The sequence below is a fragment of the Macrobrachium nipponense genome, chromosome 14, assembly GCF_015104395.2.
Source record: "Macrobrachium nipponense isolate FS-2020 chromosome 14, ASM1510439v2, whole genome shotgun sequence".
NCBI lineage: Eukaryota > Metazoa > Arthropoda > Malacostraca > Decapoda > Palaemonidae > Macrobrachium > Macrobrachium nipponense.
Window position 1 is genome coordinate 61,740,867 of NC_087207.1, and position 19,346 is coordinate 61,760,212.

At 37.2% G+C, this 19,346-nt stretch overlaps 1 protein-coding gene across 3 annotated transcripts in view; it reads right to left on the reverse strand.

The window, feature by feature from the left end:
- The window catches only part of LOC135226549 (leucine zipper putative tumor suppressor 3-like), a 231,023-nt gene that overhangs the window by 12,279 nt on the left and 199,398 nt on the right, over positions 1 to 19,346 (reverse strand). For all 3 annotated transcript variants that reach the window (XM_064266208.1, XM_064266209.1, XM_064266207.1), the window contains one exon: positions 822 to 1,029. In XM_064266208.1, coding sequence (XP_064122278.1) covers positions 822 to 1,029 — 208 coding nt within the window. The remainder of the gene's footprint in view (positions 1 to 821; positions 1,030 to 19,346) is intronic.

Here is a 19,346-nt window from a genome sequence, read left to right on the forward strand (position 1 = left end):
ACAATATATATATGTCTTCATTAGACCATCATTCTCACATTTGGAAATGTAGCTTATCTAAAGCATTTCTTAATGACATCATTTGTTTCATGCAAACCAAGTTTCGTGCAAATCATGGAAACTGAACTCCTGGCTTTGGTAATAGGACATTTCATCCTACCCATACAACAATAAGGTGTAAAAAATAAAGATAAAAATTCCATCCGATCTAGGCCAAGGCGGTGACTGGTCTCTGTAATACTTAAGGATGTTACTCTATTGAAAGTTATGGTTGTTTTGGAGGTAAACTAACTAAAAAAAATTATATATACGAATAATAACGACATTAATATACAGCTAAACATACGATGATATTTGAGACTGAACAACAAAATACTTGATATTTACCAAATGACAATTTAGCAGCTCACTCTACAATCTTTGACATTTAAGACAAGTGTCCCCAAATTCTAATAATGTAGGTCTAGATAATAAAATCCGCGTTGTTACGCAACTAGGTTTTCTCTACGCATCTCCAAACGGAAACCAAACTTCACTGGATTCTGGAACCCGATCATATTAGATATACATACATCCAACTTACAAAACTTCCAAGTAACAAAGAGAGAGAGAGAGAGAGAGAATCATACAAAATGCTATGTCGTTACTTTAGTATGACTAAAATCGTAAAAGGTTGGATTTCACCAAAGACGTGATCAGTGATCTCACAAAACAACAAACGGGTTCTTTTGCACAAAACTCAGCTAATAAGAAAAAAATCAATTGCGATGAAATCTGTATCCCAAATGCTTTTAACCAAAGACCTGACATCTGAGACTTACTGCCATAGTGGTAGATGCCACTCCGAACAAGCGTTGGGGTAGATGTGTATCGAGGGTCAGGGCGAGACGACTGGGCGGCACTGACGGTGGGCTGACCACCAGGCCCTACCCCGACCACCATGCCGTTTGCCCCCGGTGGGGAAACGCCACCGGGTAGTCCTGATGTAGCCACGGGTTTGAAAGCAATGGGACGAATCACCACTTTACCCTGCAAAAAATAAAAGTTAGTTAAAATTCTACCGTTTCAATAGCTAGAAGTGTACATAGTTTATATAATGGATGCCCTTAGTCGTACGTACATCATAGGCACACCCACGAAATACAGCATTGATTCCCTAGGCATAGGCGTCCGCCTCCGCTGTAGGAAAAGTGGATAGATTATTCCGTAGAGTTTGTTCGCCTTGTCTATGCTTGTAATTATTTATATAATAAATATATATATATATATATATATATATATATATATATATATATATATATATATATATATATATATTATAGTAACATCCAGAAAGTTTTCATGTTTTTCTTTTCGTATTGAATACGCTGAAAACTATTAGTTGTATTTATGATACACTATTACCAGATTATTATTATCAAAGAAATAATGACCGCCAACACTGATTTCCGACTTCTTACACTATTACCTGGGAGGGCGCAGTCCATCAGATATGTCAGAAAAAGGAGTCAAATTCTACCGCCAGATGTAAATGAGAATTAGACATGTGAAGCATTAATACTGTATATACTAAATGCTGTACAGGTTGATATTAAGTAAAAGCGAGCGATGAAAATACACAATATAACCTGGAAGGAGGGAGAGAAATAAACCTCTACATCTTCACAAAAATCGCTTGACCTTTTTAGTGTACTACACTACGCTAAGGAAAAAAAAAAAAAAAAAAAAAAAACATCCGAGCCGTTACCGAAGAGACATACAGATCCCTCTCAACAGCCAGGGGTTAACACTCTTAAAAGTCAGCCACTCCAGTGATCTAATTCCGGGATCAAAAGATTAAAATATCGACTTCATGGAATTCTTTGAGAATATTACCCATAACTTTGCCAATATAACTAACCCAGGGGTTGACGAGTATCAACAAGTTGTAGACAACGAGAGTGTTATCAACGGCCACTACAGAAAAGAAGGGGGAGGAGAAAGATAGAGACTAAGATTCAAAGGTATCAATTACTCACCTCTGAAGGAGAGGTTATAAGTCAATGCAACGGTTAGCTCTGCTGAATGCGCTTGCTGTCTGAACCCCCCAAGCTCTCAGCGTAGATCATAATGTCAAGTACCCTAAGGCCCATTATGCACGCGTCTGCGCGCGCTCGTGTGTGAGAGAGAGAGAGAGAGAGAGAGAGAGAGTATTGTAACACCATTAACATGAGGATATGTGATATCCAGAGAAACAGATAACTACTTTCCAGTTTGAGACAAGACTTTCACAGCAGGAACATCGAAAGTTCAATATTTTTCCTAAAAAATAAAATAAGTTAATTTGTAGAACCATTATCACCATTTATTTTCTCTCTTACTAAGTACACAAACAAACAAATACACAAACAAACATTTTATCAAAAATTCCTCCTAAACATATGAATATGAAACTGAAAGCAAGTCAGTTGAAATTCACACATTTTTGGGTGTTTTTATTCTCTCAGCTCACATATGGAGGAATTCAGTTTAGAATATTTCGGTTCAGTTTATTAAAAATATAACCGATATATCATTCTTAACGCTATACAGTCACAAACAAAGTAAACATCAATCTCAGTAGGAAAAGAAGCTAGGTTAAAAGACATTTTATTTGCGACGCGTTTCGTTGTTTCTTCATAACATTTTCAAGCCTAAAACTACTATCAAAATACTGAAAATGTTGTTATGAAGAAACAACGAAACGCGTAGCAAATAAAATGTGATGTCTCTTAACCTACTAAGCTCTTCTTTACCTAATGAGATTGAGATTTCCAAAACATCTGTCTACTTTCAAAGTAAACATCATTATGTTAATTTTTGAAATGCAATAGCACTGGTAGCATCATACATGCATAACCATGCGAGTTTTAGAAGACAATGCACTCAACCGCACAAACGGAATAGATGACATCTCCCTCTCATCTACATTCACTGCACATTAAAAAAAATTACTTGTTTGCCATTCCCCTTCTGGCAATCGATGCAAAATCCCTTTCCGAAGCACACTAACCCGTTCTCTAATTGACTGAGTCAGATCATCAACATTTTACTACCTGTCAAAAATGCAGCCTTGAATTATCAACTAGAGCTAGCGAAACCTCCAGCATCAGCGGCGCAGGTGCACGTACGAGTCAGAATGAAAATAAGGTGAGGGGGGGAATGAATGAACGCAGGTGATTGTGGGTTGGCGAGTGCGACCATTTCACTGTTTGTGATATAGAGTTCAGGAGTCCACATCAGACCTGCAATTCCCTGAAACAACTTAACATGCTTACGGGGGCCCTTTGAGCACGGAACCGTGTGGCGCAAGGTTTGTTCGGTCTAAGACAACCGAACACCAACCGTGCCCACTAGAAATAGTAGAATAACATCCCAGGTCACTTCCAAGTCAGGAATAAAAAGACGTTTAATTATAATCAATGGAGTGAAGTAGACGCTTGCAAAAGAGACTTGCCTTCTGGGAGCAGCCTACGGCAACGAAAGGTTCTCAGACGACAACACTCGTAATGCCCCTGATTTCTCAAGAGATCCCAACCGACTTTCCAGGCATAAAAAAAAAGGGACAAAAACCATCATCCCAGGCAATGCTCAAAAATATACAGATGAGAAATTTTGCCAAGCAGTATCTGTAATACCTAACTATAATATCTTAAAAGATATTTTCGGATAGAGATGATAACGCTCACACAGAAATATTAACAATAACCCATCAATCGCTCAACGAATCAAAATATACCAATCTTTACAAGCTTAGGTAATCAATCGTGTCCAAAATTCAGTTTTTATTTATCTATTTCGGGTAAAATTTCCGAAATAACATAGAAAACAACGCCAAACGTTCTAGAAAAATTACAACTCCTTGAATATAAACAAGTCTTATTGCTTGAGCTCGGGTTTACGAATTTTGATGATGGATCGGTTGACTGTTTGGATATATTATCCTAGAGTCAAAATAGCAATGATAATATTAAGCCGGCCCTGGACTGCTGTTGTGGCCATAACGAATACTTGCTCGTATAAGCAGTCCGTAAACTGCTGTGCTTCCATAGGACAGAATGTTAACTCTTGCTTAGCCAAAGATGTTAGTTTTAGAAATAATAAAGAGATAGAGGAGAAAGGCAATTAAGGTGAAACTCTTGTAACAACTGAATGTTTTTGTGCTTATGCTCGAAGTGCTCTTGGTATTAGGGGATGAAAGAACAGCGACTGGGAAAACCTACAATAGCAACATCAGAAACAATAATATTTTTTGGGTGCAGTAAAAAGAAAGTAATAATAATGATAAATAATAATAAACAAACATGGAAGGGAAAACCCACCAGCGGTTTCATAGGAAAATGACAAAATAACAGGCATAAACAAGAGCACTCAAGGCCTTGTAACGCAATCACCGTGCTGTAATACTGCCAGTAGAAACTAATTACTAGGTTACGAAAGTGTAATTCCAGCAGTAGTTTTTACGGCTTTTGATCCTATAAAACAATACACATAATTTGGCGCAAACACAATCCTTCAGTAAACACTCATGTTGTGATGTGGGTTGACTGACAGCACGATGCGTAATTAATATAAACGCACTCATGAATAACTATATGTAAATTGCTTTGTATGTACACACAAATAATCGCAATGCAATACACTTACCTCGACACAAACTGTCTCACTTCTTCCATAACATGGCATCATGTTACCATGGTAATATCGGTTATCATTAACGCCCCTGATAACAGTGAATCGAATCACATCAATATCACATCACACTAACAACAATACTGTCACGCCTAAGTGATCGATGAAGCACTGTAGCCAAAACCACTCAGCTGCAAGTTGAAAACTGCTTACGTACCGGGAAGAAAATAAAATCAGATGTGAGGAGGAGGGGACCTTTGATCATGAGTCAGACAGCCCACGTTGTCGTACAATTCGGCATCTTTGGAACGGCCTCACAAAAATTGAATGGAACGCATATTTGCCGTAAGGGTTCGTTATGAAGACGGGTAGCGATAAATTACAAGGCATAATAAAAGGGCCAATACCATATAAAAAGTTTCTTGGTTGCTACTTAACCACCACTTGTATCTGGGATGGAATTCACGTCATTGATTCAAGCTTTCTAGAGAAGAGATCACGACGCAATCCTTCCGGATTCATTGGTAAAAACAGACCCAGACACGTAATTTTTTATATACAACGAAACCGAGGGAAAATTACATCAAGCTTCGACAATTAGCAATGGGTAATTGTCAGATTCCAATCATACTGACGACCCCCCCCCCACCTCCTATCATACCACCCAACTTCCATCAGCATAAAAAACGTGTGCGCTCGTACCGTGAGAAAGACAGTCACAAACCTGCCAGACGCATGACCAAAATGCCATTCGAGATGTTATTATTGCTAAGATATAGTTGGTACCCCGCCAGCACTGACTCTTGCTCTTACTCTTGTTCCCAAGATTAGAACCTGCAAGTAAGCATGCTAATAAATGATCCCGGTGCTAGAGGTTCATAGGAAAATCATTTTCACATATCAACTTCACTCAAACTCAAGCGATGATGATTCATTCACCAGGCGTGAATCTTTTTCCGTGTACTATTATGATTCATTCATTTCCTAGTTTGAGTTAAAGTAAGGGATTTGATATTTCCACTTTGTTCCTGACATGGACTATGACTGGGATCTCACCCATTTTACGCGAAATAATATTCGCTTTATTACATAATCATAATCTACTTTCAAACCTTTTACTGAAACGACGGAAAACAGATTCATAATTTTTTTTCCGGTTGTCTAAAGCCGAAAATAGTTGGGGATCGTGTCATTTGGCGATACAGAAAGGAGCGAACTGTATTACATAATTCTCGCATCCAATTAACTGCAACACAAGTACTTAGCTCATGAGTTACTAGACGTTATAACACGAAGGAGTTCAGGCAAAAAAAAAAAAAAAAAAAAAAAAAAAGGCCTCGTTTCGCCATTTATTAATGAAACTCACTTAATAGCCAATTCCAGCATGAATGGCTATCTAACAGTTGTCCAGCAATCAAGGTGAACAGGTCGGGTTCCGCCAGGTGGGTAACTGGTTTTGTACGTATGAGGCAAAGATGAAAAAAAAGTGCTTTTACAAAAGTACAAACGCGCGCGCACATACATACACGATATAAAATATATAATTGCCAATAAATACACTCAAATATAAATATAACATTTACAATTAAATACGAAAATAATGCCCTTCGTAGATATAATGGTCACTAGACGCGATGATCATTTTAATACCACGGTTTTTGGGAAGAAAATTGTTACTGGTCGAGGTTCTAACCACTATAGTCATTATTTCTTTAATTTTAAGTTGACCTCTTTGTCTAGCCCCTTCCACAGGACCTTTAGCTTTACATCTCACTGGAACAGCTTCCATAGTGAAAGTCTATATCTCCATCAATTTTTTATTAATAATTGCTTTTCATCAATGTTTTTTTACCAAAAATTTGCGAAACCAACAGTACGAAAGCTGTTGGTTTCGTACTTACTGTGTAAGTGTCCCACTAATTTATGATAAACACTTTACCGAGATTTACGGCAAACAGTAAACAAATGTCTACCTGCCGTTGAACAGAAATCAATCCCTAGAAACGCATTGACAATTGAGTCTTTATTCAAATAAAAAGTCTTCTCCCTTTGATGACCTCGCGAGTCATTATTTATCCAGTTGCCTAGATGTGACCTGGGGAAGTCACTAGGGCTCCACTCGTCGGCTGTTGAAGGTGAGATTAGACTCTTATCGGGGCGTAAGCTACAGAACAGGTATTCAATTATCAAATCCAGAGTTTTCATGTAAAAGAGACCATGCTAAAAAGTGTAAATATAATATCAATTACAAAGATTTCAAAATAATAGGCAAAGCTCCGAATGACCATCAACTGTCAACACTTGAATCACTTTTCATTCAACAGCTAATTGCTCAGTTAAATACTCAGAATATCTCGTCAACACCGCTGCACCTCTCCTGAGTTTCCGTTGGAACGAAAACGGACCCTGAATGTCACTCACTCAGCTTTGTCACTCAGCGCTACTTGGTAAACTTTGTTCCTTTAATGTTTTTTTTTCCTTTTATACTTTTATGTAAGTACTTTTCCGTGTTTTTTAAACCTCACTCTGTTTTTAACTTTCATTCTTTAATTTATAGCTTCGAAAATGGAACAGATATTCCTGAAGCATCAGCCGACGAATAAAGTACATTACAAGGAAATAAAGGAATTGTCCTTCTCCCAAAACTTACTGATACATAAGTTATATATATATATATATATATATATATATATATATATATACATATTAATACTCTGGTTTAAAGCTAAGGACTATATTTCAATGGACTTACTTCCACTCTTATCAAACAGTGAATGACAGGAATTTCATTAGTGAAATAAATAGTGGGAGATATCCCCTTAGGTGATACCTGAGGTCACCGCTAAGCCATCGTAGGTTCTGCTAATTGTCTTAATCTGCTTCACTGTTGCCTTAAGGAAGATCTTGTCTATCTGGTCAGAGTCCCAAGCTCTATAGAAAGGTTGATCTTGTTGTTTTATTGGTGAAGATTGTACCATCTGACATTTGTATCGACAGCTGCTCTAGTATAAAATTCGGGATGAGTTCCAATCCATGGTATGGTTTATGTTATTTATATGATGGAAAATTGACAAACTATGTTGTCCATATAACTGACCGTTTATGTTGAGTTTCCTTTTGTTTTCTGTGGGTTTGTAAAAAATGCTCTTTGCTTTATGTACGGCTTTTTCTATTATATGCTTCCGGTATTTTAACGAGATAAGTTGATTTCTGATTGTTTTGAGTTCTTTGTTAAGAAAATCTGGGTAGCAAATTCTCAGGGCTCTACGAAATAAGTTACTTGCTACGGCGAGTTCAACTGAAATGTCATGATAGCTGTAAAATTGTATGTATGAAAGTGAGAATGTCGCCTAGACGTAGACTCCCTTTTCACGAAAGTACCCATAATTAGAATCAATATCCAACCCCTTCTGCCATGTTAGTCGAACGTTTGCCGCACGTAGCCACATTATGAATTTTTATTGCATCATATACATGCATTAAGCTGCAAATGTCCTTTAATAGCCCGTTCGCTCTACCTCGGAATTAATATAGTTACAAATATGTTAAACAAAGGGGAATTTTTTAGTTGACAATAATTTCGTCCTCTCGTGGATTCGAACCACCGGCCAGAGGAGGGATCAGGACTTCAGTGACTTTACCGACTCAGCCAACAATTGGATATTAAAGGACATTTGAAGCTTAATGCATGTATATGAATAATGGTGATGTGATAAAAATTCACACACACACACACACACACACACACACACACACACACACACACATATATATATATATATATATATATATAGATATATATTATAAATATTATATATCTATATATATATATATATCCTGATATTCCATAACAGACATTACTGGCAAGTATTTATTAGTGAAGAGAGGATTTTTGTCCCAGAGTCTGATCGTACAGAGTTCAAAACAACTCGTAAACAGAACTTTGAAAAAGCTCCCTAACAATTGATTGTGAATGCCAATCAAAAATCAAATTAAATTTTCGTCATTGCCGTCAACCTTGGGCAAAAGGAGTCATAATAACGTCAATGTTCACCTTCGCTGTCAGGATGGAATCAAAAGCACCGATTCAAGGGAATTAAATCATGTTCTGACTGACTTCTATTCAGACACATCAGTTCGGGTGCCACAGATGGGATCTTTCCTAGATAGTGACCCGAAGGGTTTTATAAAACCCAGTATGTATCCATCCACCTTTGCAGCTTGTTTAATCGTAGAAGCCCGTTAGGGATTAAGGTAAAAACATAAACAAAAACAATGTAAATCATAAAAGTAATAACCCCCAAGAAAGATTAGTCCTAGATAACGTGTTCATCAAAACAAAAAAAAATACTTTGGCACAAACTACAATGTATCTTATGGATGTTTCACTGTAAAACGCTTATCTACAAACATTTAAAACAATCAAGGATTATAAATTCCGCTACCTTACAGATATAAGTGAACAATTCGCACCACTGCATCAATAACGAATCGTTATTGAAAAGTGCTTGTCAATTCAACTGTCAAATGCTTGAAACTTGCTATACAACAATACAAAGAATATAACTTCGCTTTCACAGACCGGTTGCAAGCTGATAGGTCACAACACACAAGTATATATGTGTAAGTGTGTGTGTGTGTGTGTGTGTTGTGTGTGTATATACAATTAACTCAACGAATATGATCACTGGGCAGTCTTGTCTATGCTGGTTAACTTTTCAGCTCCATCACTTTCGAAGATTCCGAAACCAGTAAAACAGAGTGTCTGACTTTGTACCGTTGCTATCATGTCATCATGTCCCAACACTCGGTGATTTGCCCACCGTCTTAGAGAGAGAAAATAAAGAGAGAGGGAGGTGGGGAGGCTCTACTACAAATCATTTTCTATTTGTTTTCAGTTTGGATCATAACACTGCAACTGAAGGGTTCCATTAACAGACGCTAGCAACAGGAAGGGGGTCTTAGAGGGATTGTATTCAACTTGTCAGGTTCGGGGGAAGTTTCATATCTCTCTCTCTCTCTCTCTCTCTCTCTCTCTCTCTCTCTCTCTCTCTCGTTTTACCTGAAGACTGTGTCAAGGGATGTCTTATGAGTGAGCTATCAATCCATCATTGTTTTCCAGTCTCCACTGAACCAGTCACGGAGAAATGGCATCAACAGAATGGGCAACGCTAAACGTTTCAACAAGAAGTAAATACTTTTCGTGCTTCTTCTTATCTTAATTTTCTAACTGAATTTTGCTGTTATTGCCGGAGAAGAAAAAATAAAAATGAAGAGATTATTTTTTATCACTTCTCAAAACACAGATTCCTTGCCATAACGGTACCTGATTGACTGAGTGATTAAAGACTCCCTGGCGTCGTGACAACTGATGCTTTGGGTTTATGCAAATGCATTATCATGAAAATCTGAAAAGAACATCGATGCACTTCTACTGACATATAGCGCCGCGAGTTTCCGCATGGAAAATAAAAACAATATGAGAATGAAACGCCAAACAATGAAATTTAATTTGTCTTTGTAGTCGTGGGAAAAAAATACAAACAAGAAAAATGCTATAATCTGCTTCCAGGGCGGAAAGATAAGTGAACCCCATGAAAAGACTAGTCTTTTGTAATAATAAATAATAATAATAATAATAATAATAATAATAATAATAATAATAATAATAAGTAAGAAGAAGAAGAAGATGAAGAAGAAAAAAATGCTCAAAATGCACCAAATGCTCCGTGAGTGAGTGAGTGAGGGTGAAGGAGCGCCCCACGATCAAGACTCACCTTGTCCCTCCTCCTCAGCTGAATGCAGAAGTTCTTGGCATCCAAAGCAAATGACGAAGCGGAGGAGGAATTCTTTCCTTTCTTATCACTTTCCAGACATTTCTCCCAGTGCTTTTTTCTTCTTTCCCAGCTCCCCTTTCGCCTTTCCAAACTGGCCTTCCTTTTCTCGCTCTCCTCTTTCCATTTCTCACACTGGAAAGCTGCAATATGCAGCTCCTCCGCCTTGGAGGAGCCGAAGGGAAAGTTCTTGTAGATCATCGGGAGATGTCCTCTTTCAAGTCACTCTGTCCTTTGTATTTTCTATCTACGGATAAATCACTCGATTCTCAACACTTTTAATATTCTTATTGACCCTCGGCCAACTCCTTTCCTTCTGCTTCTTTACTTATCTTACTCTTTGTTGTGTATAATTTAGTTCTGACTGTTGGCATGGGCGTAAAAAGAAGGGGTTTGGGCTTTTACCCTCACCTGAATTGAAGAATGTTAAAAACTATTGTAGAAATGGCAAATGTAAAGAAAATAAGCCGATAACTTCCATAAACCAGCTAAAGCAATGCTATATATATATATATATATATATATATATATATATATATATATATATATATATATATAATTTTGTGAAGATATAATCTAACCTTCACATTCACCAGCATGAAATCCAGGCGACACCCAAGAGGCTTCCTTTTCTTAAAACTAAATGCGCCCGATTTCTAGCTCAGACGCCAGTCTTATTTCAAGCCCTATCGCCGCGATAGGCGGAATCCAGTTGAAATGCAGTTGCGCTCATAACAGGATTAAAGGACTGCTATGGTTTCTAGCTGCCGAGTTTCCCTCCTCCTACACAAATACTCTCTCCCTTTTCTTCACCACATGGCACCTAGGGACGGGGAGGTGGGCACGTAGGCAACTACGGTTAATTCGAGAAACTACTACTCATATTTCCTTTCATCACTGTTGTGCCATAAGACGAAGGGAGAAAGAAATAATAACACGCAAAGTGAAATAAACTGCAAAGCGACCAACATTATTTTCATATGAAAATAAAAAAACAAGCATGAACACTAATAAATAACGATAGGAAAATAACATGAAATAGTCAGGGAACACATCTCAAGATTACAATAATTAAATGAGCTAACCTATGAGGCAAAGTGAACGCTCGTCAGCGTGTTTGTCGAATCTTGCGCGTAGAGCGTGTGGGGGAAACAACAGACTTGGTGTGAGCGTGAAAGTGCCTGTGTGAAAGACAGACACCAACAGCTTCATCACTCGTTCTATTCGTCATCATCATTTCCCAGCACTCATCGCCAGAATATTGAACTTCCAGAGGTTAACAATAAAGAAGATACGATCTACTTAAGGACCAGCCTCAGCAAAAAACAACACTTCACTATGCAACTCGAGAAGACATTACGTCAACGACGTTCAAGAAGCAAGGAAGTTTCGTCTCTCAGTGGAGCCGCACAGGTACTGAAATCCACCACAGTTACTCTCGATGATGACGCCAACTACACTTCAGTCTGTCTTGAGTTTTTGAGAGGTTCATGAATCAGGTCTATGTTCAATTCATGACGTTACTGGGGTTGAATTTTGATTGGTAAATAAAATAATAGAAAGTTGCTGTACTATGCTGTCTTCTTCAATACTTTCTACTTATTTTTCATTGTTCAGTATTACTAAAAGATTTTTCAATAAAAAAAAATAGACGACATATTTATTTTAGATATGTAAAACTCAAGTCTTCTTTTACAAAACTACGTCGGCACTAAAATGATCTAAACTCAGATTTTACTCAAAAAATTATGCCATCTTTGGTTAAGATGCGTTTTTCTACCATGTAAAACTATAAAAGCATAACACACGATAGCTATAAGACGGCAACAAAGGGCGACTCTTGCAGCATCAGGTAATCTTCTTATATGAATCCCCTTATATCTTCTTTAAATGATGTGTGTCTGATGTCTATTTATGGATTCAGAACTTTTCCATTTACCTTCGAATGCATTCCTGTTATGCAGTTTTCATCCTTCACAAGGGCTCCTGCATCTAGTTTAGTTCGTTGCCGACATATATTATTGCGTTGGACAAATCCCTTTTCACCTAAGTGAAGCAATCGAAATCCTAAGGACTCACTGCTGCCACGAATATTGTTCAAGTACTTTTGCATATATGATTTGCAGTACGCCGAAGTTTGGGAACCACGAAAGAATTTTTACAAAAATTTGATGGAAGGTCCGTGAGTTCATGAAGACAACCAACGTACTACCTGGCATAAATGGTAAGTCGGAAGATCCTCAAAAAGGTACAATTTCCTCGACAATGGTCATTTATGTTGCCAAATATGTCTAGATATCAGATTCCATTACTAAACCTTCTACTTGCTGCAACAGCTCTCCCCTGAGTGGTGATACAAAGGGAATTTTCTGTAGTACACAACATGAGCATTTCCACAAGCATATATTCGCGAATATTCAAAGGTGCACCGTTTGTTCTGTCAACCTTTTAAAACCAAGCTCTTGTGCGCGGCTTCAACAACGGCCCAGTACAATATGTAAATAGCCTCACAAATCTCTCCATACAATGTCACACACTGGGGGCCATCACCAGCATAAGATATTTAAACCTTGAAGGAGATTAAATGGAATAATATTCAGGTTCATAGTACCTCTATTACGCTATGTGTACGATATCATAAAGCCCTTCCAAATAAAAGAACTTGACCAACATCACTGACAATTTACTGATCTACTCATTTTCTCTATTAATAGGTTACTTGGGTGTTTGTGTCTGGCCTTCAAATTTTTAACATTCACTGAGGATGCAGTCTACTGTTTCTTCAGCTCTAGGCTTATGCACCTGTCTTATTACCCTGCCCGATAACTACCGCAAGGCAGTTTTGGAGCCGATTTGCTGCTTCATTCTGGTCTTTTCAACTCCTAAAAAGTATACCTATTAAGTAACTAGATTCAATGATGAACTCATTCAGAAAAGTATGAAAAGGGCATCCTTTGGAAGCTATACATGACCTTAATTTTGACCGTCTTCGACCTCAGGTGGCTTTACAAGCAGCGACAATTCGAACCCTGGTTGAGGAAGCCTTGCTACGTCATACATGGACGTTGGGCAGGGTAGCGTCGGATGAAGTATTCACTGTCGATATGATAAAACCCCTTCCTTGGTGTACCTACACGTGAATGAAAGATCGAGCCTTCAACTTTGGTACACACAAAAAAAACCCATACATCTGAAGATACTGGGACAATAATGGGAAATAAGATTGTGGGGCAATGTTGGGTACGAATATCCCCGTTCTGGTCTTCGGGCCAGAGGCGGTCGAGCTTGAACTGGTTATGTATGCGTTAATGATAGGGGTATGTATACCTATAGTGAATCACAAGGCACACAGCTACTCTTAAACAATACACTGATGATTGATTATCAGAACTGCGTGCCCAAAGAATGCAAATGTTGAACTACGGAAAAATGCAACACCCAAAAACCCCCAAACAGCCGTCAATAGAGATCGACCACATAATGGACACAGCGCAGTCTTTCAGGAAGGAAGCAGGCACTGAAATGAAGAGCAAAAAGTGGGTCTACTCCTTGTGGCCCAACGAGAGTGACACCGAATATTCACCATATTAACCAGATAGTATTGCTCCTCGTAACGGGGAACAATAAGGACCAGAAATATAACACCTAATGCAAAGGACCAAAATCATCCACAATGATCTGATATCTAACATTGCATAAGTGACCAAGACACATTGACAAGCCATAAGGAATGCTAATAATATGGAATGTTATCAAAACAAGTGAAACTATATCAAACTGCGAGGTTCCATTCTTCCAACAGGCTAACACTAAGGAATTTGTCTCAAAAGAATAATTATTCCCTCTCTCCCTCTATACTTAATTCAATTTATGAGTTATTAATAAAGTCACCAGCCTCAAGTAACATTACATATCCTTTTTTCTTTCTTGTCCCATCTAACACTGGGGTCATCCTCCAAGATATTTCAGTCTTTCAATAAGGAAACGTTACCGTTACACCATTTCATTTATAAGTTTATCACGAATTACAAGGAGGTTATAGTTCAAGGTTGCTCCGGTCACGGGAAAGAGTAAATGAACGCTGTTGACAATGGAAAAAATCAAAATAATTATGAACCTATTCATTTTGTTCAATTTGAAATGTGTATCACCGTAACCATACGTAATGAAAACGATTTAAAAACTGAAGCAGAGTATTTACAGCCGTTTTTCCAATGGCGTTATCTATGAGTAAATATACTGCACTCACACGGATATATAAAATGTAATTAATAAGAGAGAGAGAGAGAGAGAGAGAGAGAGAGAGAGAGAGAGAGAGAGAGAGAGAGAGAGAGTAAAAAATATTTTAGTGTTTTAAATAGGGCATTTAGCAAAAATAGCCATTTCCATAAAACTAAAAAAATCCATTACTCCTAAGGCCTTGAGTCACTTGTAATTATAACCGCAGACACTGAACTTTCCCAGTATCTCACTCACACACTCTCACTACCGACACTGAACTGATTCTGCCTCGGATGCTCTACTATGTCTGGCTGCCTTATGAATTACTGACCAATAGAGACTCGCCTAGTTCCTCCCTATTTTTGAGCTCTCGCTCTCTCTCTCTCTCTCTCTCTCTCTCTCTCTCTCTCTTAGACTTCCCTTGTTCTAGCTGTAAGAGCTACTTTCTGAATACTTATCCACCCCATCTTACAATGTACCCTACTGTTCATGATCATTTGAAGTTATTGGAACTATTTACAGTATACTAACAGGGTCTTCTTCCTTTGGCAGTTTGAGCGAATTGTAAGTCCCGTTGTTGTATACGTGGATGTGCAAACTTCCAAAAAACACGACTCCCCGATTTCTCTTTGTAACTGTGATTCAGAACCACAAATCTTATCTTAAAAAAAAAAAAAAAAAAAAAATCAGCGCAATATTGATCAAATCGTGGGCGGAATGGTCAACACCGGACGTTGAAATGAAGGGTAATTTGCACAACGGAAGTGCTGCGCCTCTCTCAAAAAGAGAGTCGAGAGGAAGTGCAACGGAATAGCATAACCAGGGTGTAGCCATGTAGAGCAAAATACACGATCCAAATAAAAGATGGCATATACGCAATCCCATATAATTTCCTTCATCACACCTGTACCTCCTCGTGTCTGCAAGTCGTTCATTACCTCCACATACTTTAAGGCAGCTAGGCCTAACGTTACAGGATTCTCTATCAATCACATTAAAAAAAATTGTCATTTAAAACGCATAACGCTTCGGCATGGGTCTCCTTTCCATAAGCGAGTGGACGGTACAACTTCATTTTCAGGTCCGGTTACCCAATCCCTTCCTGACCCGCATCATGAAAGTAAATGAAGGTTACGCTAATCGATACTTGTAAAGTGATCGTGCCGCCTTCCTGGTTGGATAATAATTATCCGTTGTTTCCATTTGCTCTGCTCGCCTGCATGCTACGGGTGGCTCGGGCTGTCTTACGAAGTCCGCCAAACATTTGATCTGTGCTTAAGGGGAACTTCTTCACTCTCTTGTCTGACATCTCTTGAATGAAATGTTTGAAAAGACAAAGGAAAGGGAAGCTACTGGGTATGGAAATGAGACGATATGGGAGTTTATGGGTAAAGCCATGATGTGCATTGTGTGTAGAGAAAGAATTCTGAACAGACGACGACGATGCAGGAAATTTTATAAATGTGCATTAATTAGAACACAAAAGAATAACATGATGAGCAGTAAGAAATCTGCATTGACCCTCACTAGACGCCGGATTTTACAAACAGACTTAACAGATTTTCCAGCAAGTTTTATTAGGTACACCAAACATTAACCTGAACTTGAATGTAGTAGTCAAATTACAGGTACAATACTTCGATAGTAGAATATGAACTTCGGTTTGGATATTTACTACTGTTCAGTGATGCGATACTTACTAGCTAAAAAAATAGTGTTTCATTTCGTAACTTTAAAAAATTAAAAGCTCTAAAATTATTCGCTTTTAACTTACATGTGATCCCGTACAAACAAAAAGAGATGATCATGCAACTATCTACGCGGGTCTTTGACTTTATTAGATCATTTAACTACGCATTCTTTATTTCCATTCAGTTACGTAACAGAATACAACATGAACGTCAAATGCACATGGCTCTTATGACAACCTAGAGTTTGTGTGAACACAGGATACAAACAATGCAAGAGAATCGTGTCCACGGTAGAAAGTCATACAAGCTGAGAGTACAATGATTTAATCCCAGTGGCTATGTTCCATTCCGCGCAGAACAAAGGCCAACTCCCAGACCCCTCGACTGGTTAAACGATCGACGGAAATGTTTATTCACAGAAAGAACTGAAAGGCCATCGATCCAGTGCTCCTGTAAAACAATATAGAAAAGCTCTAGCTAGGCGTCAGTACCTTACCGAAGCAAGGGAGTAGAAGATATAGCATATTTCTGGTAGAGAGGCCATGTCATGAAGTTTCGATTAAAACGAAAGGTCTAAAACTATACTTCAAAATAATACACACGTATTGAAGTAAGGAATGTTTATCTGGAATTACACAAAGCAAAATGTATTCATAATAATACAATCTACACTTCTGAATCCTTTTTAACCCAGCCAGGACTCTTGGAAAATGTGAAGGTTCGTGATTTATCGCTGGAATTCACAGGCAAAATCAACACCGGGACATCATCAGGAATTTGAAAAATATATTTCTTAATGGTTAGAAAATAGTGTAATATTAACAAATATTCAAACTAACCACAATAAAGCGAACAACCTAACCTCAGAGGTGATGTGAACGCTAAAATAAGAAAAAAAAAAAAAACTCATTCTGAGATAGAAGATAACTCTGCTACATTAGTTAACGCCAATGATTACGCTGCCAGAAATCGTGCGGCCATTTCATGAACTCAATTGCCTTATTTCACTGATATTAGAGAGCTATTTACGCTCTACCTATCCGGAAATGACCGTCCTTGTCACACGAATCCCAGAGTGAGTAAACAGTGTCGTTTTTAGGTCTGAAAGCAAAGGAAACCTTTGAATTTAAGCTCGTCTTCTGGCAAGCTAGAGAGTTACGAGATTAAGTCTTAACTGGAAGGCTTCATTCCTATAATCCATAGAGACTGAAAAATAGGATTCAATGTTTCCATTTTCTATTCAGGATAAGTCATGGGGACAAAACTAGCTGCTTGATAACGTTACAATATCCAAATCCTTAAAGTGGCTTTTGTGCATATTTAAAGATTGTTTTACTTCATGAATTTGTGCAGTAAATATGTTAAAAAAAATTTTTGCTGTTTACTTTTCCGTCCTCACCGAACAGAAAATAGATAAATAATTCAACCCATAATGAGGGCCATAATACAATCATGGTAAAAAAAAATATCCCTAGCAATCCCTCTTGAATAACTGAATAAAAAGAATGTCTTTTTTTATCACCAGAATTGGAAGCATACGTCTTTCACGTCGGAATCTCAAAGGAAATGTGATAATACAAAAGATAATATATGAAAATGAAATGGAGATGAATGGGTCAAGAAGGAGATATAATACGCAAAATAAAACAAGGACGGTCCTAACACATACACAAAAAGGCACACTGCATGTATTTTTCATCAAGATAAATAATAAAATACAAGTATTTCATATTTACTAGTTCAGTATTACTGTGGAATATTTTCGGCACATTTAATAAGTCAACATAGTACACACACACACACACACACACACACACACACACACACACACACACACACACATATATATATTATATATATATATATATATATATGGACGATGGTATGTATATGTATATTATATATGTATATATATGTATGTATGTATATATATATATATTTGGATTAATATATATATTATATATATATATAAATATATATATATATATATATATATATCTATATATATATATATATATATATATATGATATGAATATTTTATCACATCACCGTGATTCATATAATCATTCGAGCTACAAATGTCCTTTAATATCTAATTCCGCTCTACCTCGGAATTTGATATATTTTCATATATGTACGAGGGGGAATTTTTTTTTTTTTTTTTTTTTTTTAGTTGATAATAATTTCGTATCCCCCATGGGATCCCATGGGGGTACGAAATTATTATCAACTAAAAAATTCCCCCTCGGTACATATATGAAAATATATCAATTCCGAGGTAGAGCGAATTAAATATTAAAGGACATTTGTAGCTCGAATGATAAATATATATATATATATATATATATATATATATATATATATATATGTGTGTGTGTGTGTGTGTGTTTAAATATATATATATATATATATATATATATATATATATATATATATATATATTTACAAGGAACTGTGAAGCCATTTATGAACACTAAATCTCCTTAAAATTTGCAACTTTTGTTTTAACCACTTTTCCTTGTAGTTATTGCTTATTTTCGTGGTTAGTGAATATATTGTTCACAGCAAAGGCCAAGAAACCCAGCATTTTGTTCATACTTTCAACACATCGTGATTTTTTTGGTCTGCGGGCGGTCGTTTATCGTGGATCAAAATCGATCTGGCATGAACTTTTTTTTCTTTTGAGGGACTTTAGGTTTAATAACAAAAGTTCTATAATGACAGACCAACCTCACTTGAGCTTTCCCCATCATGGAACTTCCAATCAATTAAAACATTAGCATCTAAGTGTTTAACAAAAATCATGTTGCTCTCAAAACTGACAGTTGTCCACGTTCTTCTAAAATATTTGGTGATGCATAAACGGACCCACGATGATCTCTGTTTGAGTTTTTACTTCAAAATGACTCACCTTACGTCACTTTTTTGTTTTTTGCCGCTGATCCATTA